This window comes from Eleginops maclovinus, chromosome 12, assembly GCF_036324505.1.
Source record: "Eleginops maclovinus isolate JMC-PN-2008 ecotype Puerto Natales chromosome 12, JC_Emac_rtc_rv5, whole genome shotgun sequence".
NCBI classification, from domain to species: Eukaryota; Metazoa; Chordata; class Actinopteri; order Perciformes; family Eleginopidae; genus Eleginops; species Eleginops maclovinus.
The window spans coordinates 5,179,508-5,205,783 of record NC_086360.1 but is presented as its reverse complement, the minus strand read 5'-3'; the positions used below and the strand labels follow the sequence as shown (position 1 = coordinate 5,205,783).

The 26,276-nt window shown below is 39.6% G+C and overlaps 2 protein-coding genes across 2 annotated transcripts in view; both read left to right on the top strand.

Moving 5' to 3' along the window:
- znf608 (zinc finger protein 608) overlaps positions 1-23,873 on the top strand; it is a 54,881-nt gene extending 31,008 nt beyond the window's left edge. Inside the window, exons 3-9 of the mRNA XM_063896494.1 lie at positions 8,274-8,361; positions 10,771-13,231; positions 14,218-14,659; positions 15,624-15,793; positions 16,482-16,629; positions 17,494-17,550; positions 20,829-23,873. Coding sequence (XP_063752564.1) covers positions 8,274-8,361; positions 10,771-13,231; positions 14,218-14,659; positions 15,624-15,793; positions 16,482-16,629; positions 17,494-17,550; positions 20,829-20,848 — 3,386 coding nt within the window. The 3' untranslated portion in view covers positions 20,849-23,873. The remainder of the gene's footprint in view (positions 1-8,273; positions 8,362-10,770; positions 13,232-14,217; positions 14,660-15,623; positions 15,794-16,481; positions 16,630-17,493; positions 17,551-20,828) is intronic.
- Positions 23,874-25,253: 1,380 nt separating this feature from the next.
- cep120 (centrosomal protein 120) overlaps positions 25,254-26,276 on the top strand; it is a 35,715-nt gene continuing 34,692 nt past the window's right edge. The window contains 1 exon segment of the mRNA XM_063897973.1: positions 25,254-25,477. Coding sequence (XP_063754043.1) covers positions 25,432-25,477 — 46 coding nt within the window. The 5' untranslated portion in view covers positions 25,254-25,431.

The following is a 26,276-nucleotide window of genomic DNA, read 5'->3' as shown; positions in this document are numbered from 1 at the left end:
CATAACAAAAAATATACATATATTTAGTGGTGTCAGAATTTTTAAGATATCCACTTCTGAGAGTACTATAATAGCGTAGTATAAAATATATCTTTCAACTAAACTGACCTGTTTTTTTAACGTTGTTTTCGGGGTCAAGGACGAAAAAGATATTACGAGATTTTGCATGCTTTCATACACATTTTATAACTGAACAAAATGTAGAGCTATTTTTTAGTTTTTATCATCCCAACATTTTTGTAACCCTACAGTTATTTGTATTTGGGATGTTGATATTATTCCAAACCTTTTATCTTCCCATATGTGCATTAGTATTTAGTCTCGAAAGCTGACCAATCTGAGGCAGAATGACACAGAATCGAAAATTCTTTTGAATTAAGAAAAATCTTAAAAAAAGAGTAAGTGAACATGAAAGTCTGAATGCGTGGATAGTCTAATGCGTCAAATGTGAGTAAGAGAAATACTTTTCTTGAGGCTTTTTGTAAGCCAAGATGGTGGAAATGCAACAGTAGCTTTTCTGATCCTGGAGTTGGACTTTCGTTTACCTCAATGTGTGAAATGGTAAATGGACTGTATTTATATAGCGCTTTATCCTTCCTCTACGACCCTTAAAAGCTGTTTGCATTTACAAGTCATCATTCCATCGATTCACATTCCATTCAATCCGACATTCACACAGCGTTGGCCACCAGGAGCAACTCAGGGTTAAGTATATATTCTATCAACATATTGACTGCAGCCCAAAAAAAAAGCTCAGTTACCTTTCGCTGCACTATTGTGGGGCAGCTGGCCCCTGCATGCTACATATTAAAGTGTCCTTGGACCAGATACTGAACCCCAAAGAAGTCCCAATGTGAGTGCTTGTCAATATTTATCGGCATCATTATTGTGTGGCAACTGGCATGGTACTGCCACAAATGTGAATGCTGGCTTTTGCGGTAAAGTGCTTTAAATGGTCGCTTATACTGTACTTAAAAAGCTATTTTTTATTGCATTCAGTTGAGCATTTTGTTTTAGTCCAACAAAGAAGACTGTAATTTTTTGTAATTTCATTTTTCTATGCTGTACAAGGACAGCATCCAAATTTGTGAGCCTGGACTCTGGGCTGAGTCAATATTTCTACCTCGTTAAGATCTGCTCCTTCTCGTGTTCAAAGGACTGCTTTGTGTTTCCTAGAACCAACTGCCCAGAAGAACAACAGTAAAACTCAGTTCTTCCTTGATGTAGCTGTTGTCAACATGCCAAAGTCTTAATCATTGGATGGAGTTGGTTCGGTGGTCAGAATGTGACATGCATATGGAAAATAGATCATGTGGTTGCCACATATTGGTGTTTATGGGGATAATGATGATTAGCATCTATTCATATGGTTTCTGGCGTCAGATGAGGCATTCCTCTGAACTTCCACTGAGTACTGGTTGGGTTTGACTAACAGTTGATGATTCTGCTCAGATTTTTGCACTAGTTGTTTGTAGGGATGCACCGATACATCGGCCTGACATCGGCATTTGCCGATTTCGCCCTCTTTACTGCCATCGGCACAGCGACAAATAAGGTGACATTCACTGATTATTATATTGTTATTTTTTCCTGATTTCCATCCTAACATCTGCAGCACCTGTGGTCCGTTTATATAAAGAAAAAGAATTACTAAAGAAAACAAAAACACAACATGTGGACAGTGTGTGACTATTTCACAGTTTCACCCAGAGATCCGAGATTTACTCCTGAAGATGAACTACATTATTCCAAAATGTACAATAACTTTGAATAATAACAAGGGAATAATAAACGGAGCACTCTCTTTTCCTCTCTCACTGTCTCCCTCTCCTGAAAGCCCGTCCGTCTCATGCAGCTCGCTGATCCAGTAATGAGTGATCCGACAGTAAAGAGTAAATATATTTATAACTAGTTTAGGTAGATTCAGAGGTAGGTAAAATAGCTAATTGTGATAAGTCTAATTCTAAACGTGTGTTTTGCTCCGCTCACCGGTCTCCTCACAGCGGGCAGAGCTGCAGGTGATCCGGGGAAGCTGCATACTTTCTTAACAGCTTACTATGATGTTATATTAACGAACTTGCTCAGCCTTTGAAACTGAAAGCACTTTGAGAGACTTTTTTTTTTTTTTTTTCCTTGGCAGAGTTTGGAATAACAACAGTGGAAAAAAATCCCATCAAAACATCGGCATCGGGATCCTCATCGGCCAAATTGTTATTCTTAAACATCAGCATCGGCCAAGAAATTTGGCATCGGTGAATCCCTAGTCAGAAGAGTTATCATTTGAGATTTGTATCAGATGAATTAAATGCTTATCATGTTTAGTAGGACGAGGGTTTTTGTCATTTCATACTAAACTGGTGAGTCAGTAGGTGCGTTACCATTACCATTCCCATCTTTGTGTATTTGAATTGGAATACAGATAAAGTGTGTGGAAAATCCATAAATCTTTACATTTTGCTAAAAAGGTTTAAGGCGTTGCTGATGTAGAAGTGCAATGGACTAATATTTAGCTGATATATAAAGAGTAGGAAGATATAAAGAGGGCCAACTGGCGCTCTTCAATTCCATCAATTATGATTTATTTTTCAAAGAACAACAAAAAAATGGCGCCACATACTGCTTACTTTGAACAACTCCTAGAAATGACCGAACAGTAGTGGATGGAAAGATACATTAATTCACGTTTTCACAAAAGTTAGGGTCTAAATATAATCTTTAAATAATCAGTGAGGAGAGTTTATTTATTGCATTGTTTTTATTGTATTTCCACTCAAATAACCTTACCATACATACTCTATATAAGGCTGTTGATTACTTCTTTTGTCTGAGAAATACTGTGCCATGTTTGTTTTATGCTTGTAAACTGACACACCAATACTAGTATCAGATCCCAAAAGGCTGGTATGTTGAATTTTCTCATTGAAACACTTTTTGCCTCAACAACAAAGCACTACTTCTAAATATAACCACTTTGTTAAAGGAATTTGGATCCAAAAAGTTTGATATCTTAAAAAAGTTTACCCCCTAAAAAGATGCCATTTCTGCCAAATGAAACTGGGAGTTGTTAGTATAAGCGTGGGTTAGAAAACATATGCCTCAAATACAGATGGATCATTCTTATCTTTTTCCTTCCAGACACTTTCCAAACTTACCAAAGTGTGAAGAATTTATTTTCAAACGTGTGTCAATATCCTCATGAGGAAAGTTTTTGGCGTTGAGCTTTACAAAAGTCCATTAAAAAAGAACCAGAAACCCATCCAACACTACGAAATGATACCATGGGAGTTCCAGGCGGGGGATAAGACGGCCTGATGATTCACCCGCCACTTTTGACGCCATTGCACTTTGATAGGCCGTTAACGAGTACGGCGCTCAGCACCGCGGCCTCTCAGCGGAGGTGTAATACCTGACTGCAGGCTGCTAATGAATAATCCCATTCTCTGTGCCCATCTCGCACTGCCAGCCGCGGGGCCTCTGAAGTGGAGCGTTGAGTTTGGCGGAGAGGCGTTTGTATCCCCGCCCAGTATTAATTACCATGAGCTACTCCGTCCGCCCAGGCAAAATAAAAAAAGGGAGAAGCAATACAAACAAACATAACATAGGGGAATATATTTTGGGCGAAGAGTGCTCATAAACAGACCAGAATGATGGAGAGAGGAGAGAAGGAAGGATAGACAGTGAATAATACATCTCTGCTGCAGACGCCATCTCTCCGGGTCACTTTAAAAAAACAGATGGTGGATACGACTTCAGTTCGGTTCAGTGTAAAGAATAAAATAAAATAAAATGTGCCTTGCAGACCATGGCATCCTCAAAACAGAAAAAAAAATGCAGATGATTATAAATTAATAACTTGAAGCTTCAAGCAAACCCGAGCACAATCATCCTCCAAGGCTGCATACAACTTCAAAAATGAATTGAAACAATGTAATGCTAAGCAGTAAGTGGCTCATCAAAAAAGCATGACAGAAAGCCAAATATTATCTCTCCAACCTGAGGATTTGCGGGCTTTCTGTTTTATAATGTTGAAAACTAAATATCTTTGGGTTTTACACTGTAGATAGATGGATGGATAGATATATTTTTGTTCCAGCAGCAGTGTAAAGCATTATACAACAACATTTTTTTTAAAGATAACATAAGGTACAAATATTATAAAATTAAATATAGACATTAGCGGAAAGTAGGGGAGTGAGAATACACATTTAAATAAAAAAATGCCCATTAGCAACAAATGAATACAAATTTACAATAGAAAAGACATATATCAATATACGTAAAGTCTCACTAGGTTACAGAATATACAGAAATACACTACAGCCACATAATGGCATTGGATTAAGTTTACATGAAATTGTCATTGTGTTATGGACATAATGACAATCTAATGACAAAAATATAGAAAAGTGTACAGATCAGTCAAACATGAATGTGATCAGTGGTTAGAGCACTATTAACATGGATTATATAGGTGTTTGTGCATGTAAATGGTCTGAAAAGGCTCAAATCTCAAGTTTCTCTCCCACTCTCCCCCCTACATAACATAATGACATCACTATCTAATACTCGTGCTTCTATCGTCTAGCGCTTCACCACATTGTACTATATAGGCAAAGCGGCAGGACATTAACACCCATCTCTAAGCGGTTGACCAATCACAACAGAGCCGGCCATCTAATCAATCAGAGCAGACTGGGCTTTAGTTTCTAGTTTCAGACAGAGGCTGAAAAGAGGTGCTGCAGCACAGGCAGTATGAGAAAAATAAAGAGCTTTATGAACATTAAAGCATGGAAACATGTCCCAGGAGAGACACTACATACAAATATGAAGCTGAAAATGAGCAGAACTGCCTCTTAAAAAATATGTATAGTGTAGAGATGTATATTAAGACGAGGGATTACGTAATTGGAAGGCTGCTGCCGTGACTACCTGCAAATCTATTTATTTTTTACTTTAGAATATTTTTTATTGAATTCTGTTTTATCCTAGTGGCAGATTTGAGAGCATTAGTTCAATTTGAGATTTCCTCCTGAGAAACCAACAGACAAAACAGCAGGACTGAAAACACACTCTCTGTGGAGGAAATAAATGCGAACAGAAAACATCAAAAGCGTTGTGTTTCCAGTTTTGTGAGAATGAACACAACGCAGCAGGATCAGTGAAAATAAGCAGAGTTACAGCACACTTAAAAAAAACAAATCTGGAGTTATAATTATAAATTGCCATTAGAAAAATCCAGAGATATACTGTAATATACTTCCAAAAACTGATATGCAGCGTCTTATTTAGCATACAAGGAGAGTCTGAGGAACAAGGACGAAGATGGAGGGACAGAAGAGGATAAAGGGGAGATAAATATGAGAAAATGGATTCTCAGTCTGACAGGATGGAGGGATGGATATGGAGGAGACGGAGAGATAGTGAGAGAGGAGGTGGACAGAATGGCAACCGAGGTTTCTGTCTATATTTTTAAACCACCAGGGGGGAGGAGGGATGGTGAGGAATGTAAAGACGGAGACAGAAAGAAATGGATGACGAAGGATCATTTCTTTGTCAGAGTCAAAGAGAGGGTGACGAAAACAAAGAGAGACATGAGGTGTTTTTTCTTTTGTTTTTTCTTTGTTCTTGTGTTTTTCATCCCTTGGCGTCATCCCTGCCTCTACAGAGACTAATGTTCAGGAGGCGGAGGGATAACTCGAGAGCCCCTCCTCGTGACGGTGGAGGGATACGAGGGGAAGATGCCGGTTGCATGTTAATTAAGCAGAATACTAATTGGAAAGACAAAAAAAAGACGAGACCACCATTTCAGCCTCAGATTCCCCCCCCCTTCCTTTCCTCACTGCAGGAGTCCAGAGTCTGTGAGCACTAATCAGATGGTTATTAGCTCTGTGTGTGTGTGTGTGTGTGTGTGTGTGTGTGTGTGTGTGTGTGTGTGTGTGTGTGTGTGTGTGTGTGTGTGTGTGTGTGTGTGTGTGTGTGTGTGTGTGTGTGTGTGTGCCTGTGTGTGTGTGTGTGTGTGTGTGTGTGTGTCTGTCTGTCTGTTTCTCTGTGTGTCTGTCTGTCTGTCTGTCTGTCTGTCTGTCTGTCTGTCTGTCTGTCTGTCTGTCTGTCTGTCTGTCCGTCTGTCCGACCGTCCATACGTCCTGCAAAACATGCTCGATCATAATAGAGTGGAGCAGTCCTGAAACCGGGAAATGAGAGAGTGTTTTACCACATCGTTTCCTTGCCTCGAAACTAACATTTTTTTCACCGTCCATTATTTGTTAAACTGAGCGACACACACTGGGAGAGTGTTTTGTGATGGAGGCGGCCATAGGGCCCAATTAAAGAACGAGAAGTGGTGTACAGCACTCAAACCTACTTTTCAATCTGTATTGCATCCAGGATTTGATTTGCTCTCTGTTGCTGCTGGTACATCACAAAACTGGGGTTGAAGGTTTACAAATGTCAGTCTGACAGTGTGATAAAAAAAGAGAGAATGAGTGATGTTTATTTCAAATGTGTGAAATCTCAGGTTAGAGTTTAACCCTCAAAGACTCGATTTCAATCAAAAAACACGACAGGAACAGACAACATTGCATTTCTTTCCTTTGAGGCTGCTGTCCGTTTGAGCCATAGAGGCTGCGACAAACTGTCTGGAGGACAATTTGAGCCTCTTCGAACCGTGAACTCCTTCAGGTTGCAACAGCTTTTTATTTCCACACTGTTAACATTTGTCTTTTATCAGTGTTTCAATAGATTCCTCAATCGATTTCAGAGAGAACAAAAAATATTTCTGCAAAGCTTTGGAGAGTTATACGTGCAACAAAGACAGTTTGCCTCAGAATGTCTGAAAAGGTGAACAAAAGGTAAAAACTTCCTTTCAGAGATTCAAACAGGGTTTGATAGGTTGTCTTATTTTTCAGCCTTTGAACACACCTGTATGACTGTTTGGTTCAGTATAACTCCATGTTTTTGTTTGTGTATTCCAATCGATAGGAAAATCCCATCATAATATATGTATTTTTAAAGGGGCCTTATTATGCTTCTTGGGGTTCTCCCTTTCCTGTAGTGTATTATATAGGTTTTAGTGCATGTAAATGGTCTGCAAAGGGTAAAATCTTTGTGTTCCCTCCAGAGGGAGTTTCTCTCCCACACACACCCCCCCCTTGACTGAAATACCTCCATTGGATTTCCATAACATTGTGACATCACTTTGTAACAATCACACTTTTATTAGCTAGCGCTCCAACACATTGTACGTGAAAGGCTAAGAAGTGGGACGTCTCTAAGCGGTTGATGAATCACAACAGAGCCAGCCAGCTAACCAATCAGAGCAGACTGGGCTCTGGTTTCAGACAGAGGGTGAAATGAGGTGCTTCATCACAGGCAGTATGAGAAAAATAAAGAGCTTTTTGAACATTAAAGCATGGAGACATGTGCCAGTAGAGACACAAAATACAAATAGGAACTCAGAAAGGAGCCTGATAGGGCCACTTTGTTACCTCTTTACCATTTTAAGTATTGCCCTCTGATGATTTATCCTGATGTTAAGACAGTAGTGCAGGAAAAAGTCCTAAATCCGAAATTGACACACTATTTTAGTAATTCTGGGTCTTGGTTTCTATTTTTTTTTAAATAAGTTTAGAGACCTGAAATAAGGTGTGTGGTTAGCAGAAGCTTACGAGATTGTTACTCTTTGTACTACGAAAGAAAACAATATCAGTGAACACCCCACTGGTGAATGTCTGTAGCTTATACTGTATGTGTCTGAAAAAACAGTAGTTGTTAACAAGTAGCTGAGTGAGACCACTAAACATCATCAAACCTACCATTAGCCGCCTTTAGCTTAGCGGCAGTGACGTGAAGTCATGCGACTGTTATGTATCTTGTGCCTTACGTAACCTTTTCACTTCTGGTGATTGCTTTTATGCTTAATCTACTGGTGTTAACAAATTGAGATTATCCTTCTCAACAAAATGTGTAAGTATCATCATCGCATTTGCCGCAGATCTTATCTTTTTTTGTTATATGTTCTTGTTTATATTTGCACTGTGGGACTGCCAGAAACGGTATTTCAATTTTCTGTATGTATAACACATGTGGAAACTTTGACAATAAAGTGGACTTTGACTTTGACTTTATGCAATATTCCGAAATATATTGGAAAAATCCAATTGCTTTTGGTCGAAGGACTTCCGTGGCGGCCTACAAAATACCTCATCGCTCCCTACAGAAGGCCGCTCCCAGTAGATCCATGATTTAACATTTGTCTTTGTCCCATTTTATGACAGGTGTGCTGGTGGTGAATGTGACGTGGAGGAAGAGAACCTATGTGGGAACTCTGTTAGACTGCACCAAACACGACTGGGCTCCACCAAGGTGATACTTCACTATCTTTGACTGTCTTTCTTTGTGTCTGTGTTTCTTTAGGCCCTGTGTCCACATAGCATCTTTTTCTGGCAGAAAAGCGTTGGCATGGAGCTGGGCAAAGTCTTTTCCCAGTGTTCCATAAAAATTAAAACAATGCTGCCAGCGCTATTTTTATTGTTTCTATCAGTGTTTTTAACTCAAAACAAAGACATTTTTTTTCAGGTTAGGCAAAGATCATGATTTTGGCAAAAGTATCAATGTGGAAAAGCACTGCTTCCTTGGCAGCCTATTGCAGTCATGTTCTAGTTCAAATTTGTTGAGTTTGGACTGTTAAGAAATAAAAAATACCAGCACAAACAGCACTTTGTTTTGGATCGTGATTGGCACAATCATTACAATGCAACACAGATGTACCAATTAGGACACCAACAACAAAGCTGCATGATGAAGCGACTCGGCACCTGGGAATCAAATTGTGTTTGCTACCAATTCTTATTCTAATTGTAAACACATTTTATGGACATGTCTTTTATAATCATTCTGACATTCAAGTGCTTTATTTCCCTGTTTGATTCATCACAGTTATTCACATTTAATTGTTATTCATATTGCCTTGTTTTTGTTATTGATGTTTATATGACTGAAAAGAGCATTTATTTTGTGTTTTAAGCAATGAGTGCTTTAATGCTTTTAAAATGTGTTATTTTCTTCTGGGCTGTCATCTGTTCAATGATGAGCTAAAACATAAATACTCTCCACTCTCCAATCATAAATGTTTTACAAATTGAGTGATTTTTTGGTTGAGTGGAAAATATGACAGTCTCACCTCGCATGTCTGAAATCTTTCAATTATTGCTCCTCACTGTGGGAAAATGATTGTTGTCATGGCAATTACAGCTTAATCTCCGATATCAGGGAATAAATTGCCTTTTTCATTTGGTCCCCGCTGATGTCTCTAAGAGGTGACTGAATGCTGTTTTATTACATCATTTAATGGAACAAATTGCTTCCTCTTCATTGATTCATTATCTGAGAAAGGATGGAACAGAGAGATCAAATGATGCAAAACACAAAATATAACCCAAATTTATACAAAAAACTAAAACAAATATATATATATATAAATGAGCATCACATTTGTATTTTTAGAAGTTGTTCTTAAGGAGGACATCTGGAATAGGTCACACTCATATTAAATAGAGGCATTAAAGCAACAAATAACCTTGAAATGCCAAAACAAGTCAAATTGCAGTCGGACACCCTCGCAGCTTCAGTGACATTCAGGGACACACTGATGTAAAAAAGCAATTACAAACATCATAAGAAATGTGAGATAGCATCACTTTAAAATCACAGAGGGGGGACGAGAAAGTCTAATCTCAACCTGCTTTGCAGTCTGTTCCATTAATAACAGGATTAACACCAAAAACAGTCTTTCCAAGGTTAGAATATATTCATTGAGTCCTGCAATGTAGTCTCATAATTTATGCACTTAAAGGATAGCACATATGCAAGGTTCAGCGCCCAGCTTGAGTCTTACTCAATAAATGTACAGGAATTCATTTTCTTCATCCCAGCTGACTTTTTATATTAAATAACAATGTGTGAGGAAAAATCTTCAGTGTTAAGATGTGAGGGGCTCGTGTAAACAGCATCAAAAGACTTCAAAGTATAAGTGATGTCTCAATATCAAATACGGTGGACTGTACACGGTACAAAGAGAACTGGCTTATCCTACTCATCTTGAGGTAAAGGGCTCCACATGAGCCCTGAAAGGTAATCTGTTATCTTCCAATTTTTATTTTTTTCAAGTTCAAATTCGGAGATAATATTAACAAGTTGTTCCCTTTTTTTCAGTCTGGTGGTTTGATGTGTTCTTCAGTTTTTGTATTAGGATTGCAAAAGCTTAAAGAATTTGACACAACACAAACACAATACAGTGCAAATAAAACAATACGAAATGATGAAAACATGATACGCCATAATGCCATTGAACCATTATTTTTTGTCAATTGTAGCCATCCATTGGACTGGATCCGTAGAGCTTGTAAATGGACAATAGGCTATTGACTGTTCGGATTGGCTTGCTTAAAAAATGTGGCACACCTTTGCAAAGTTACATCTTAAGCCATTCGAAATACTCAGATGGGGATGGTATGTTGTAAATAACTTGCATAGAAAAGGTATCCAAATCTGAATGGCTTTTAAAATCCAATGTTTTTTGACCCAGACAGACCACAAAAAACAGTCTTGGTTATCTTATTTCTCAGTCTGTGCCCCCTTAATTAAATTGCAGCAACTTGTTACAATACATATTGTATCAAGACAGGGCACAACAGGACACGACCCAATACATCCGCCTCTATTTCTGAGAGGGAGTCTCTTCCAAATCCTTTGTTTTTCTCTTTCTCTGTCCAGGTTTTGCGAGTCTCCATCCAGTGACCCTGAGTTGCCAGGTGGGCGTGGACGGGGGAAAAGGATGCGGATGGCCATGGCCGAGAGGACCTGCGTTGAGCCTTCCCCTGCTGCCAAAGTTAGGGGTCTGTCACAGCACAGGAGCCGTGGCGGTGGTGTGTCTGGAACCACTGCACCCATTCACAGCAAGGGACGGAGAGGAAGCCTGAACCTCATCAACAGCAACTGCCGAGCGCCTCCTTCTTTCTTCACTGTTGAGGAGGTAAAACCATCCAACAGCACCTCCTCTCTCTCCTCCGGGAAGCGGAAGAACAAACCACCGGCTGACCTAGACCTCAGTCTGGTCTCCTCTGACGACATAAAAAATGGGAATGGAAAGAGAATCCGAGCAAAATGCCGCAGTGCCCCCTCCACGCCGCAGGGCAAATCTGACCCCTCCTTCATGGACCCTGGAGGGGGTTGTGCCTCCTCACCCCCTCCCCCTCCTATTCTCATTGACTGCCCGCACCCGAACTGCACTAAACGCTACAAGCACATCAACGGCCTGCGCTACCACCAGACACATGCACACCTTGAGGCTGAGGAGCAGAGGAAGCCTGAACTGGAGCCCATGAAGGATGGGGAGAGTGAGGAACGACTATCAGACTGTGAGGACACGATCAACATGGCATATGACCTCTCAGAGACAACCAGCACTAATACCATCAGCTCCTCTAAGAAACCTGCCCCTCTATATAAAGTGACCACAGTGGGGTCTCCTAAGAACAGACGACTACTCCTCAGTACTGACCACAGCCCCTCAGCCAACCCCAAGACCAGAAGAACCTCTCTGCTAAAAGATGGTCTGATTGATGACCTTAGCAATCTTCCAATCATCTCCAACATGACCGTGGTTTTGGAGAACTGCATGGTCCCAGACAGGAACTCCACAGTTGAGATGCCCAAGCTGGAAGCTGAAGGATTGATTGACAAAAAGGGAGGTGCATGCGACAAGGGCAAAAAGGCCAACGGTAAGGTAGAGAAACTGTCCAAGTCACGGACCAACCGACCTATCGCTCCGGCCCCTGCTCCTCCCAAGCTGGTAGCTATACCCAATACAGCGTATCCAACCAGCACAGCAGATACTGCCAACTCACAGCAGCCCTCACCTATGGCAGCCGTAGGTCTAACCAGTAAAAACCTTCCCCTGAAACCCATCAAACCAAAGCTGAGCATTGTTGTGGAACCAAGCCTTGTCAAAGCCTCTCTGGTTACCTGCAGCAAAGAAACCAGGAAGAAAGAGAAACGGAGACTGAAGGACAAACATAACAAAGATGCACACACCAGGACCCCTAATGGCGACAGCATTGCAATCAAAATAGAAGATAGTGGTACTGGTGGTTCCAAAATGGCTGTTAAGGAAATTTCTGGAAGCCTTCTGAAGGAGCACCTCAGTAAGCAGGATGTAATCAACGGGCTCACAGAGAGCCAGGAGAGCAGGATGGCCAGTATCCGGGCTGAGGCTGACAAAGTATACACCTTCACCGACAACGCCCCTAGTCCGTCCATTGGTGGTTCATCGCGGCTTGACTCCAGTGGTGGTTGCCTTGCAACAGATAGCAAGAACAACAGCCCAGCCTACTCTGACATCTCAGATGCCGGGGACGATGGAGGATCTTCCGAATGTCGTTCGGATGGAATACGGTCAAAGTCTGCCTCCTCGGCCTCTTCAGAGGTGAGCTCTAACAGTAACCATGGCAACTCTGGTAAAACCCCACCCACGGCATCTGCCCCACAATCAAAAGACCCCCAATCCCCGTACTACCATAGCTATGAGCCATACTACCTACAGGGGTACATGCAGTCGGACAGGCAAAACAGCAGCAGCGTTTCTTTCCACAAAAGCGCTGGACTTGATGGCAAAGGCAAAGACAGAAAGGAAGAGGTGAAAGATGATGACAAAAGCCTCTCTCACGAGTTCTCAGACTCAAAAAAAGGTGATGGGCTGCCTCAGTCTCAGCTCCAGCTAGCTATGAGCCAGACACAGACTGCGTTGGCCCAGTCGTTGTACTATGGCCAGTACTCAAGAGGACTGTACATGGACCAAAAAATGTTGCTGGCTGCAAAGTGCTGTGACCAGACACACAGTGCCAAGCAGAGGGGCGAGAGAGGGCAGGGGGTGAGAGACAGTGAGGATGAAAAACATTTGGTTGGGGGTTTAGCTGGTGGACCCATGCTAGGCAAAGGTCCAGATGGCCTTAAAGGTTGCTGTCCCAAACCTGTCCTGTCCTACGTGGAGTTGAGTGAGAGGGGAGAAAGGGGACAGAGTCTGGGCGTGAAGGTAGTGCACGGTGGCATGGTGGACCAGCACCAAGTCTTGCTGAAAGACTGTGATGACATCAAGTCACCTTCCTCTTCCTCTTCTTCATCAGTCCACAACCCAAACAGTCAGACAGATCTGGACTCAAATGTTGCCTATTCCAGTGTAAGTTTCTCCCTCTGTCTATAACCTGCCGCCGCCGCCGATGGTGTTGTTGGTGTGCTTTAATGACTGTTGTTGAGTGTCACAAAGAGATTAACCACACATTGTGTACAGCTAAACCAGTAGGTGCTAATAACAAAGACAATTTGGCTTCTGTGGTGCTGTAGCTGTACATCGACTACTTTAGTCATTTTGGTTTAAATCAAAATGATGTGGTTTGATTGGATGGATGCAAATGTTTTAAATGTGTAGCATTACTGAGGGAAATGTGTAATCCAACTTTAGCTGTACATGTTTAACATAAACACATAAAGTAACAAAAGAAACATTTGTAATACACAAGTGTTGGTTTTTGTATGAGCTGTTTTTATAAAATGCTTGTACAGATTTTTAACCATGTCATCTCACAATGCATTTAACCACTAACTCTGGTACTGCTGGGTATGTAAAAAGGTTGTATGAATTGAATGAAAGATGTGTCTGGGAGGTTGTTTTTTTCCTTCAGCTTGGCCTAGCAGTTGATCATGTATGAGACGTGTCTTGATTCTTGTCATTGAGAGGGACGCCACACTCTTCACATTCCACCTGTGAATGGCCGCCTGCTGTTGAAACGTCGTCATCCTTCATCAACATCACACCCAGAGCCAGTGATAGATGGTCTGTCTATGGTTCTGTTCACTCAAATACACAGTGTTTCCTCTATAGTCATTCAGCAGCGGTGGGCAACCGCAGCAAGAATTTCTCCAAACCCTGCTAAAAAAGAAATGCACAAATGAAAGTCATAAATTAGCCTCCAAAAAAAGGTAACGTTAAGACTTGTGAAATAGGCCTCAGATTTAGCTCTGAAACTAGCCATCTTAGCAAAAACTGGGACAGAGACGTGGACAGATGTTGAAATGAACCAAAAATGACTCCCACCCACCACTGTTAGCTAAGAATTATAGGGGAAACACTGCAACTACCACCAATACTTGTCCCCATCGATTTAGCCCTCAGACGGCCAGGCCTGGGCTCATTGCCTCGCTCACAGCAAATACTCAGAGCTACAACATGGGGAGGAGGCGGAGGAAGGGGAAGCAGACAGGGCAAAAGAGTGGGGCTCTTCTGTGGAGCCTGCTGGTGCCAAGATGACCTCAGGAGAAAGAGGTATGGCCGGAGATGCTAAAAAAGCCAGGGTCCATGATCTCCCGCCCGCCATCGACGTGGAGGATTCAGACAGGCTGGATGGGCTAGATGATCAGGGCCAGGAGCCAATAGGAGGGCTGGCCGAGGAGTCCCAGAGTGTCCGATTGGCGGTGTCCCCTCCCATGACCCCCCAGCAGCCCTACATCCAGTACCAACACTCCTCCTACCCACCCTACCTGGCAATGTGTGAGAGCGCCGGGGGCTCCTACAGAGGGGTTTCCCCAACCCTGGTCCACAATTACCCAGGTTAGAGTCTGAGAAATGGTTTTGGTTTACTTTAGAAGAACATGTTGTGAAATATGTTCATTTACTTCTTGAACTGGGCACAAACACTGGAAGGTGCGGTTTGACAAACTGAGCTTTAACGTTGTTGTTTTTTTTGTTAGGGAGCTTCAGACATGGATGATGCTGGGCTCGTATTTATTCAAGTTGCTCAGCGGCATATGAATCCAAAATGACTTGAATGCTGAGTGATAGAATTACCCTGATCTTCAGGAAGTGTTACATATCTATGGCCTCATAGAGCATGCACCCAAGCTTTACCCCCCTACCAGTCACTCTGTCTATTATTTTCTTCAAAAGGGCGCAGCTTAAAACATAAACGTGCATATTTGATACTCAATAATGGTCTTCTTGGTTAGCATCCAGAGAGAGAAAGGTTTTAATATGTCTAACCATTTTTATGGTTTTAACATTTTGTTATACATTTTTCTTAAAGATATATATATTGGGGCAGAGTGGAATCCATTATAACATAATTGTTAGTAACCAACACCTTTTAGTGTTCAAAAATGGCACAATTATGTTTTAAAATCAAGTTATAAATGACACGAGTTAAAATAAATTATGAAATGTGAAAATTTCACATTATTAAAAAAGCAGTTTTGAAGAGTTTGTGCATGTATAGTATTTTGGGGAAGGGCCTGTAATAGGATGAATATTTAAGGCTATTTTAATGTAAAAGGTGCAAGGACGTTTACAAAATGGCAGCAAAGCCATCAGTTAATCATATTGAAGGGTGGATTATGTAATAACAGTAGGAGTTTTAACCCCTTTAATCCCTCTAGTTCATCCCCAAATATGAAATACTTCTTAATGTAATTGCTTAAGGGATGTTACTGTGATACTGTCTCAAAATGTACACCTCTTTTGTTTTAGGAGACTATTTAGACCAATTGCGCATGTGTCTTTGTGTGTTTGTGTCGACCAGGTTTCCACTACCCTCTGTATGGTAAGACGGCAGGCAGGGAGGAGTCGGAGGTGACTCCACCTGGCAGGGGAGGAGCAGTGAGCAGCAAGCAGAGTGGAGACTCGTCCTCGTCATCTGCCATGGAGCTGCTGCAGCAGCAGAGCCATCAGTACCACGGGAAATCCCCTGCTGTGAGACACACATTACTACCACATCCATACTGCAGCTAACAGCGTCACAACATTCATCACACTACACAGATGTGATTATCCAGATGCACACACAAAAGAGATTTGATTTGAAGACAAATTCAAACCATAAGTTAATATCTACTTATTAACGTCACAGGCTAACTGCTTGTTACACTTTTTACAATACATACATAAGTAACATTTTGTTAATTTTGGTTGAATTTTTGATACGTGTGTGAAGAACACACATCTCATTTAGTTACTGTCACAATAAAGCAGCCCTATTATTATTTTATTGTGTTCCCTTCCTGTATTGTGTTATAGAGGTTTTGGTGCATGTAAATAGGCTGCAAAGGCTACAATCCCACAGGTACCTCCAGAGGGAGTCTCTTTCCCACACACTCACCCCCTGTCTGAAAAACCTTTCCGTTACAGCACTATGTAAAACTCGCACTTCTATTGGCTAGTGCTCCAACGCAATGTACTTGTTTTGCTTGACTTTAAAATTCCTTGAATTGTCTTTGGACTTTGGTGCAAGACTTGAGACTTTCAGAAGAATGACTTGGGCTCCCCTCTGCTTCTTCCTGAAGATACTTCATTCACTTGTAAAATGATTTAAAACATTTAAATCCAGAAAGTAAGAGTTCTGTAAAAAAGTGTAAAGCCCTATGTATGTGTTTTTGAACAGCCCGGTGAGAAGGGCTCCCCCGAGGGAGAGAGGGAGACGGATAGAGAGAGGAACCACGTGTCATTCGCCCGACACCTCCACACACACCATCACACACACCTGGGTATGAGCTACAACCTGATGTCAGGACAGTACGACATCTACCAAGGTACGACAAGCTTCTTCATATCTGAAACTGAAGCTGACGTATAGTGAATTGTGTGAGGGGACACAGTCCATATGTGGCTTTAATGCCCATATTGGTTATGGGCATTAATGTTAATGTGGCTTTTTAATGTGACTTTTTACTTTTGGTCAGTTAGTTGCTTGTATGCATGTGCTTGGGGTAGGTCAACTTACCCACTGGCTCAACTCACCCCACTTAGACTTTTATTCAGCATGAGGAGTAATAAGCTATTGTGAGGCTTTAAAGAAACTATATCAGTCAGATGGCTGTGTGTCACCACCGCTAAGCTAAAGGCGGCTAATCTGCAGCATATTGAAATTCACAGTTTTTATTTTACATAGATTTTACATTGACGAGTGTAATATTTACTGACCTCATTGAACATATCTTGAACATCTCTTAAGCTTGTGCTAACAGCCAACTTATTTTTAGGCATCTAACCAAAAACACATTCAAAAACGTGTTGACTTTGAGACTAGGGAAACAGGTAGAATGCTAACTAATTTCTGGGTTTTAGTACTCATTCCAACCCTCTCCAGTCAAAGCTATAAAGAATCTATATAATGGTCAAAACTTAAGGTCACCATTGCTAAGCTCAAAGTGGCTAATGTTCAAAGTGATGATGATTCGTAGTCTAATTCAGCTACTTGTTAGCAACCACTGAACTAAACGTGAAAATCCCTGTAGTGTATGTTAACCACAGATGTTATTTCGGTCTTCGAACCAAAACAAGTTTAAAAAAAAAAAAAAATGTAAATCGAAACACAAAAGTGATAGCTAACTGCACCAGGACATTTTATTTTGAAACATGATGTTTCACAGCTGTTTGTTCTCACTGTGTTGAAGGATTGAGCTCCAGGTCGCTGGTCTCCAGTCAGCAGGCGTCAGGACACTCCTCTACTGGTGAGTTAGTGCTCTTAGAACCAGACTGTGTTCTCTTGTTACGTAAAGAGGTTTCACAAACCCAGGGAGCAAATCTGCTTGAAGGAGATATTTTAATAATGCCTTGATAGCTCAGTGATGGGATTTATTAATTAAACCTTGTACATACCTTTACTCATTTATAGGGGTATAAACGTTTCATTATCTGATGATTCAATTTCTGTTTCAAAATCAATTCTGGATCCAGTTCGTTGTCATTTTTTAGGAAATTATTACATGAAAGCAGTGTGTATAAGCTATTGGAGTTGTTATGTTTATAAAAGTGAAGTCACCTCATTGTAATAACGCTTGACACAAAGGCAAATCTGAGCAACATTAAATCATGCTTCCTAAAGAACGCTTTAGTTTTTCTCAGTTCCTAGTTATTTCAAGAATTACAATTTCAAGTTACATAAAAAAATGCTGAATGTTACATCAATGCAATTGGGAGGCTTAGGCTAGCTGCCTTTATTTCTCAGAAATGTACACATTTGAAAAATACCTTTTCTGTGATTTTCCAACAAATCAAAATTGCTTTACAGATCTTATATTTGGTGAACGTAATGTTGGTCCATCAGTAGCAATATGTAGCATGTATGTTTTTGGAAGCTGTGAATTGATTCAAAATCTTACACAATTATAATCTCGATTCTTACTTAAACTCTTTCATCCATGCATGAACAAAATCAGTTTTGTTGTTATCCAGAATAATGAAAATGAAAACATACTCTACATGTCAGGGTTGGGGAAACAGGACCCAAGTGCAGTAAATCAAGGGGAAGCAGGTAAGGGTCAAAAAGAAAAAGCGAGCTTTATTCAAAAGCTGTTGATGAAAACACGAATCAAGGGGAACACCGGACATGAAAAAAACTTAGCTTCAGACATGAAGGGCGACAGGAACAGGCAGGTAACATGGACAAGATCAGGGAAGAAATGAGGAAGACCGAACAACAGACAAAAGGGAAACAGGGTCTAAATACACATGGGTAATCACAAGACGAGACACAGCTGGAAGGGGGAGGAGAAACACAGGGGCAACAGGTGAACACAATGACACAATCAGGCACAGGAGGGAAACGCAGACAGGAAGTGAAGCTTAACGAGTGACACAAGAGGGGAAAACATTTCAAAATAAAACACCACACAAGGACATGACGGAGACGAAACAAGGATCATGACACTACATTAGAATTCCAATGAAAGTTTTTTTATGCCTCATTTATAAGATGAGTGACCGGTTTTACTTAATATTGTTAAATAAAACGATATTCTAAAAATATCAGTTTCAATCTTTAACATGCTACTATACCATACACACATTTATATTGTGACCGAAAGGTGCAAATGCTTTTCAACGACCCAAAATACTTACATTAGTAGAAACACAAATGTGCCCAAACAAAGGAAGAAACATATTCACCAAGTTGACAGCACATGCACAGCTTTACTAAAGCGCTGCAAATACAAAAAAACTGCACATTTTTAAAAATGCTTCAAAACGCTCAAAACACAACAGAAAAAGGGACACAAAAAGGGATGCTGACAACTGGGACAACTCCAGCTACAGCTGTGTGCATCACTTTTTAGTGTCCCCTGGTTTCTGTGTGTTTTGAGCTTCTTGCAGCATTCTTTATTTGCAGCGTTTCGTTTATGCAGAGCTTTTAGTAAACACTGTGCACGTTTCGTCACCTTGGTGAAGATTTTTTTAGTTCTGGCCGTGTTGTCAAGTTGGTGAATATGTTGTGTGCATGTTGGCTACCTTACGTACAGACCATACACACAGAAAACCACAAACATTGCTAAATTGGCCAAGATATTCTTGTAAGGCCATATTTAAAATGTTGTTTCTACGCTGAAGGTACTCACAGGCTTAAAGGTGCTCTCACTGTGAATCACGAACATTTTAAATGGCTATTTTCTTTCTTTGATTAAATGCAAACTTGTGCAAAGTGGGGGGTGAGTAAATTCCAAGAATAACAGCTCAGTTGGCTCGCCGGGACTCGTTTCCTAAGTGATCCCACAGCATCATTACCCAGTTTGCATTGTTTCCCATCTATTTTCAGAGGCCATTATATATAACTCCCTGAATGTGTGAAATAATGTCGAGGGAACCTGCCAGGCTGTTAAACGGCGTAATGTGGTAATTACCTTACTGCTGCACAGCCTGCAGTTATCTATAGATGCTAATTGCTGTGAAATAATAGAGACTTACAGAAGAGATGCTGACAGTGGAAGCAATCACAGAAATGAAGGAAAATAGCAGGAGTTTTCCAGAGGCTATTGTTCAAGAAATCTGAAATATATCAGATTTTTTTAAATCACAACTTAATTATACCATTATGTCTAAACAACATATCTTTTCGTAATCGGTGCTGTTACTTTAACTGGAGACTGACAGGAACAATGTTTACTTTTAGATCATAAGTCTCAAGTTTGTATTTATCATAACAATTCAGTGGTTTTTGGCAGGGTTACTTTCATGACATCATGACATCACTATGTAACATGCTTCTATTGGATAGCTCTTCAACACATTCTTTGTGACAATTAAGGGGCGGGACATTTACAACAAATCTCTTAATAGGTTGGACATTCACAACAGAGCTGGCCAGCTAACCAATCAGAGCAGACTGGGCTCTGGTTTCAGACAGAGGGTGAAAAGAGGTGTTGCAGCACAGGCAGTATGAGAAACATAAAGAGGTTTTTGAACATTAAAGCATGGAGACATGTCCCAGGAGAGGAACTAAATACAAATAAAATGAGCAGAATATGTCCTCTTTGGTAGTAATATATAATCCATCCCAGACAGCAATGTGTAGCCTTCATTTATTCAACCAAAGTTATCAATTACATGATATAAACCTCCAAAACTTTCCCAAAATGATTTTCTTAGGAGTTTACGTTTTCTTCAAACATTTTCAATTTATACTGATGCTTCTTTGCTTTCATTTGCCTGCTCAAAGCGAGATTGCCCTCTTTTCAGTCTTTTTATTGTTATTTTAAAGGAAGCGCACCTCTATTATGAAAACACTTGAAAGATTGGGCTCTGGTTTCAGACAGAGGGTGAAAAAAGGTGCTGCAGCATGAGAAAAATAAAGAGCTTTTTGACCATTAATGGAGACATGTCAAAGTAGGGGCACAAAATACAAATGTGAATTCAAATGAGTAGAATAGGACCCCATTAAGTATTTACTGAAGTTCCAGACCTAAAAGCCCAACATGTGACTGGAAGTGTGTGTTTTTTGCTTTTGTCTCCACAGAGAGCGATGGGAAGAAGTAGGACCATGTGAGAGGCCAGGTCTCACATAAGGAACGGCAGATTTATCAGACATCAATTCCATGGTGTTTAATAAGCTTCGCCTCGCTGAGAGGCAGAGAACTAAAAAAAAAAAATTACTCTCATTTCTTAATAATGAAAACCACCTGTTTTATAACACGTCATCGAAGAGCAGACAACAGAACAGAGAGCGGGATCGGGAGGATCAATCTGAACGAATGCAGATCACTGACTGTGGAAGCTTTCAGGTTTGCAGCATTTAGCAGAAGCAGCAGCGCGTATATAAAACCCTGAGCGCTGTGCATCAGCCCATCTGAAGCTGCAGCTTCATAAAATGCACATTTAAGGTAGTGTATAATGATGATGATATGACTGAATGTACTGAAGATGACTTACTTTATCCCAAGAGTGTTGATTGTTTTTTTTAAAACTCCTATCGGGAAACAGCATAAAGAAGCTAAAAAGTCTATTATTATCCTTATTATTCTCATTCTGATTATTGAAGTGGTCCTCTTCCCTCCATAGTGCTGACGCTACATTTGTATTACTAACCTGTACTTGAGCGTAACCATGTTGATTGTATTGTCTTTATGTGAGAGTAAACCTTCACATCGACCTGCCCAGTGCCATGTAGGAACCCAGTGGTGTATATATTCTGTACAGACTCATGGCAGACCACTAACACGCTTTATGGTACTCTATGTTGATCTCCATCAGCCATGCAGGGGAGCAGCGGGCGGAGCTAGCAGCAGCATAAACATTATTTCTTCATTAGACGAGTTTAGTTCCTCTTTTGGCGAGAATGTTTTGCCAAATGAAAACAAAGTAATCAAGTAGTTGCTTAAACAGATTTGGAAATGGTCGAACCAAATCCACAGTGAGAAATGGCTTATGAAAGCACTGACTAATGTATATTTTGATAGTAAAATGGAGGCTTTGTTGGACTTTTGCATTGAAGATTACAGTCTATACTATTGTCTATCTTGGCGCACAATAAGGCATGTTTTTGCCCCATGACTCTACTTTTTTCTACAGGTAACTGTGGTAGGATTGAAATAGTTACCAGGTTTTCTTTCTATCAAGTTGTTCTATCTCTGTTTAGATCAAAGTAGTGTACAATAGATCAAGAATGAAAGGGTGTGAAAAAATATTTAGTTCATTACTTAAAGGGTGCTAGGATTGATAAATGACCTGCTGGGTTTTCACTGAAACAGTCACTTACTTCCTATTATATCACTGTAATATGATCAACACTCAACAGCAGCATCTTAAACTGGAAGTACAACATGAGGCTAAATGAGTGAATACTAATGGTGGATACCGTTAAGTGCGTGCCATTTTGTTTGAACACGAGAGATGGATTACAATTATATTTTTAAGTCAGAGCACTTCTTTGGGACATTTCCAGTGTTAACATCAGTGTTTGCTCATTTTCTACATCTATTTATTTAAAATAACCTCTACAGCCTACAATTTACTAAAAACTAAATGGAATTTGGTATGTTTGCTCAGGTACTATAGTGAATTTATGACCAAAAATAAGCTTCAACATAAGTTTAAAAAAAACGTTGTGTACTCATGTCTTGTTTACAGGAACTTACAATGTGTATATGAACGCCTTTTCAACAGCAGTTTCAGAACATTCTTGATTAAATACAGAGTAGATTGAAGTGTAGAGCAAAAGTTGCAAATTGATGCCACAGCTGGAAACCATTCAAAGTATATAGGAACAGATGATTTACACTGGAATTGCCCTTTAAGTAAAATACAGTCATGTTTGCATTCAGTAATCCACCGTTTTCAGGAGTTCAACAATCCTTTGCTCCGCCCTTGCTCCCATGCCTTTTACAAGTTAACTAGCTCACTGCCGGCCGCTGATAGACAGAATGGTCAGTTTTTGTCTTTTGTGCAAAAATAGCTCCGCATCTTTAGCTGTTTTTATATTTGTCTGTAGCTTTTAGCGAAAAAGTTAACGGAGTAAGGATTAGGTCAGGGGATGGGTGGGACTTTCACTTAGGGAACTGTGTAAAACCATGATTTAATTGGAAATGTAACTACCTATCTATACTAGCGCAACTTTCATAGATATTTTACCAGAACGTTGACTTTTTTGTCACATACCTTCCGCACATGCGTAACGCCACTTCCGTAGTCCCTGTAACTCAGACCACAATCTTTTATTAAACCTAAACAATTAGTTGTATTGCAATACATAACAAATTGGTATCCCGTAAGGAAGCTGATTTTGAAAAGCCTGAATTTATGTAAGGAGTGAAAAACGCTAACTTGACTATTTCCAATAAGACTGGGAACTATTTGATCATCCTTTGATGATAGCCTGAAAACGATATCGACAGATAAAACTAGATATTTTATAGTTTAATGACTAATTCAAGACCTTTTCCTTAAATTGAAAGGTTTTGCTGGATTTTGAGGAGAACATACGTTAAATAGAGATAACTTTTTGTAAGATTAATTTCATAAACATTCTTTGATAATGTGTTGTTTTCAGAGATAGGGACAGAACGTATTTACTTCGATATTTCCTGATGGTTAAAAGAGGATTATCATCATCAAATTGATGGAATATATTAAATATTAACAATTTCTTAGCTTATTAAAAAGAGGCACATTGTATCATTGTGACGACATGGCTTTCATTAGTTTTAGCTAATTGATTATTGTAGAAAAGTCCAGATTTAAAACAATAGCTTTTTATTTTTACTATTCTTCCTATTTTGCCATTGTAGCAAACCCGACTATCAGCGGCTCTGCCTCACTTACACAACACCTTACCTGCATAGTGTCAGTGATCATTCTATTACTTGAATATAGTGCTATGAACTCTGTTTACAAAATGCTGTCATCTTTGGGAGACACAGTGTTGTCTTATAAAGGCTGCTTGGTATATGTTCAGTTCATCCACCTGTTGTATCCAGTTAATAACACACTGAAATAGTATAAACATAAACCTGCTGTTGCTTTTTTATACTGTATATGCCTTAATTCATATGTTTGGCAATCATGATTAAAGGATGTTTATATATATTCTTTTGTCTGTGGATTTTTCTCTTTATAAGTAACACTATTTTTGATGTCATGCTTTTGTTGGGATAACACATTTTCAACGTAAAACTATTAGAATTTTGCTATATTATTACATAATACAGATGATTATGTTAATTTTTCTAAACAAATATTGTTCTATTGTCCAATAACAATAGGAACACATTGCGTTACCAAAGGTTAAACGTTTTTTAAATAATAGTGAGATGTTGTACTGTAAGTCTCGCTTCTGCCTATAAAATATAAATTTTTAATTACACTTATTATACACTTATAAGTCATTAAACGAAGGCTTTGGCATTTTATAAAATACAAATTAATCACTCACTTTTGTGTTTTATTTTATTTTATACTAATGTTACCAAGACCCAATGTTAGAATAATTTACCTAAGGGCCTAAGTATCAATTAGCAGTAGGCCTAATACTCAACATAAGTACCACAAGATTGTACTTAAGTACTTGAGTAAATGTCCCTTGTGTCATTCCACCAGTGTTTCGTAACTCACTGGTACTTCTAAAATAATACTGCTATAATAAATAATAACAATAATAATAATACATAACATTTTTGAGGTGTGTTTTATTTACAATAAATAAAATAAATATTCTGTAAACAGAAACTTAAAATACATACATGGCAGAAGACAAAATAGACAATAAAAAAAAACATGTTTGGTGTGTTGAAAGTTCAGATGTGATCCACAATGCAAATCTGTGGTTCATAATAAGGTGCCCCCCATGGAGATAATGCAGTATTTCAGCTACAGGGGGGAATTTGGGACTTTACGCATGTATGTCAGTGGTGGGCTCACCAGAGGAGCAAAACCGGGCCGCAGGATGAGTATGTAAAGTATAAAAATTAAGACATTAACTGCAATTTCCACAACTTTTTCCATGTATTTTGTATTTATACATGTTAAACATTTACAAGGCAGGGGGATAACCTAACCTTCTTCCTTAATATTTCGACTTTAGTTTGTATGGTGCTGTGTGAGTAGAGGTGGTCAAGATTACTACACATATGTGAAAATGAATGTAAAAATAATTACATTTGTAAGAAGATAGTTCATTTAATGAGTACACTTTGTAGTTTCGCACACTTAAACAAAGGGACAATTTGGAATTGTCATTATTTAAATGTTATTATGCTATGATTTTACTGGTCCGGCCCACTTGAGTTCAATTTGGCTGTATGTGGCCCCTGAACTCTAAGAGCGTTAGGCCTACTACACCCCTGATGTATGTTGTGCAGTGCTCTGCTGTTCCGCCTCCTACCAGCAAGGGGCGCCAGGCCAGCAGGCGTCTCCTTCCTCACATCCGCTTTTAAAACAAAATGGGTGGCGCCAAAGCTTGACAACAAAGCGGCCGTTTGATGCCTTCAACGGACACTGCGTCGAAATAAACAAATGCAATCTCTGCTCTGTTTAAATGTCGTGCCCAAAAGTATTTTCTGACATAAACGACAATGTGAAGAGGATTTTAAAACACTGCGTCCCGTGAAAGTTGAACAAATGTCATCATGTCGAAGACAGACCAACTTCTTATCGTTGTGTCCATCCTGGAAGGTAAGCACAGTTATCTTCTTAAGTAGCTTTTACAACAGAAATGACCAGTGTGAAACTAGTAAATGCGTGTTACTGTATTGAACATACTAATTAGTAATAATACAATAAGCAGCATGACCAACCTTAAGCATCGTCTCTCTGCTGTTTCAGTAGGAGGCTCTAAGCTAGAGACTGTCATGTCTGTCACAAAGCACCACATTCAGATCATTTATTAAAAGTAAAAGGCTAAAAACAGCCTAAAAATTCAAATAAATGACATATGATTTTAAAGTAAAACAACATTTTAAAAGATGGACTTTGACATACTAGGATGGCCTTTTCATCTGACATTTAAAAGACCAAACGATTAGTCGAATCAATTGCTGGTTAGTTGCAGCCTTTAAAATGTTATTGTAAGTATTCCAGTAGGGAGTCTCAAAGAGGAGCACCAAGAATTTAGAGAGTAGATGGACTTAGGTAGTAGGACTTAGTAGGCTTTTTTTTTTCTTCAGACTTGTTTACACATGTATTAGTCAAATAGGGTTTCAAAAGTAGAAACTCAGTCTTATGCTAAACACCTGAAGATGTATTCAAGCAGTGTTGGGAGCTGTGCTTCAAAATGTCTTACATTACATTGACTAATTACCTGTAGAAAATGAAATCAGTATTATAATTTAAGTATCTCAATTTAAAAGAAATCTAACCTGATAACTTTCTATTACTTTTGTGTAACCTGAATATCAAATGCATCCCCTAATTTTTTATTTTTTAAATGCTGTTCAGAAGTGTGCTGCCAACCATCTCCAGAACCTTTCTGAAA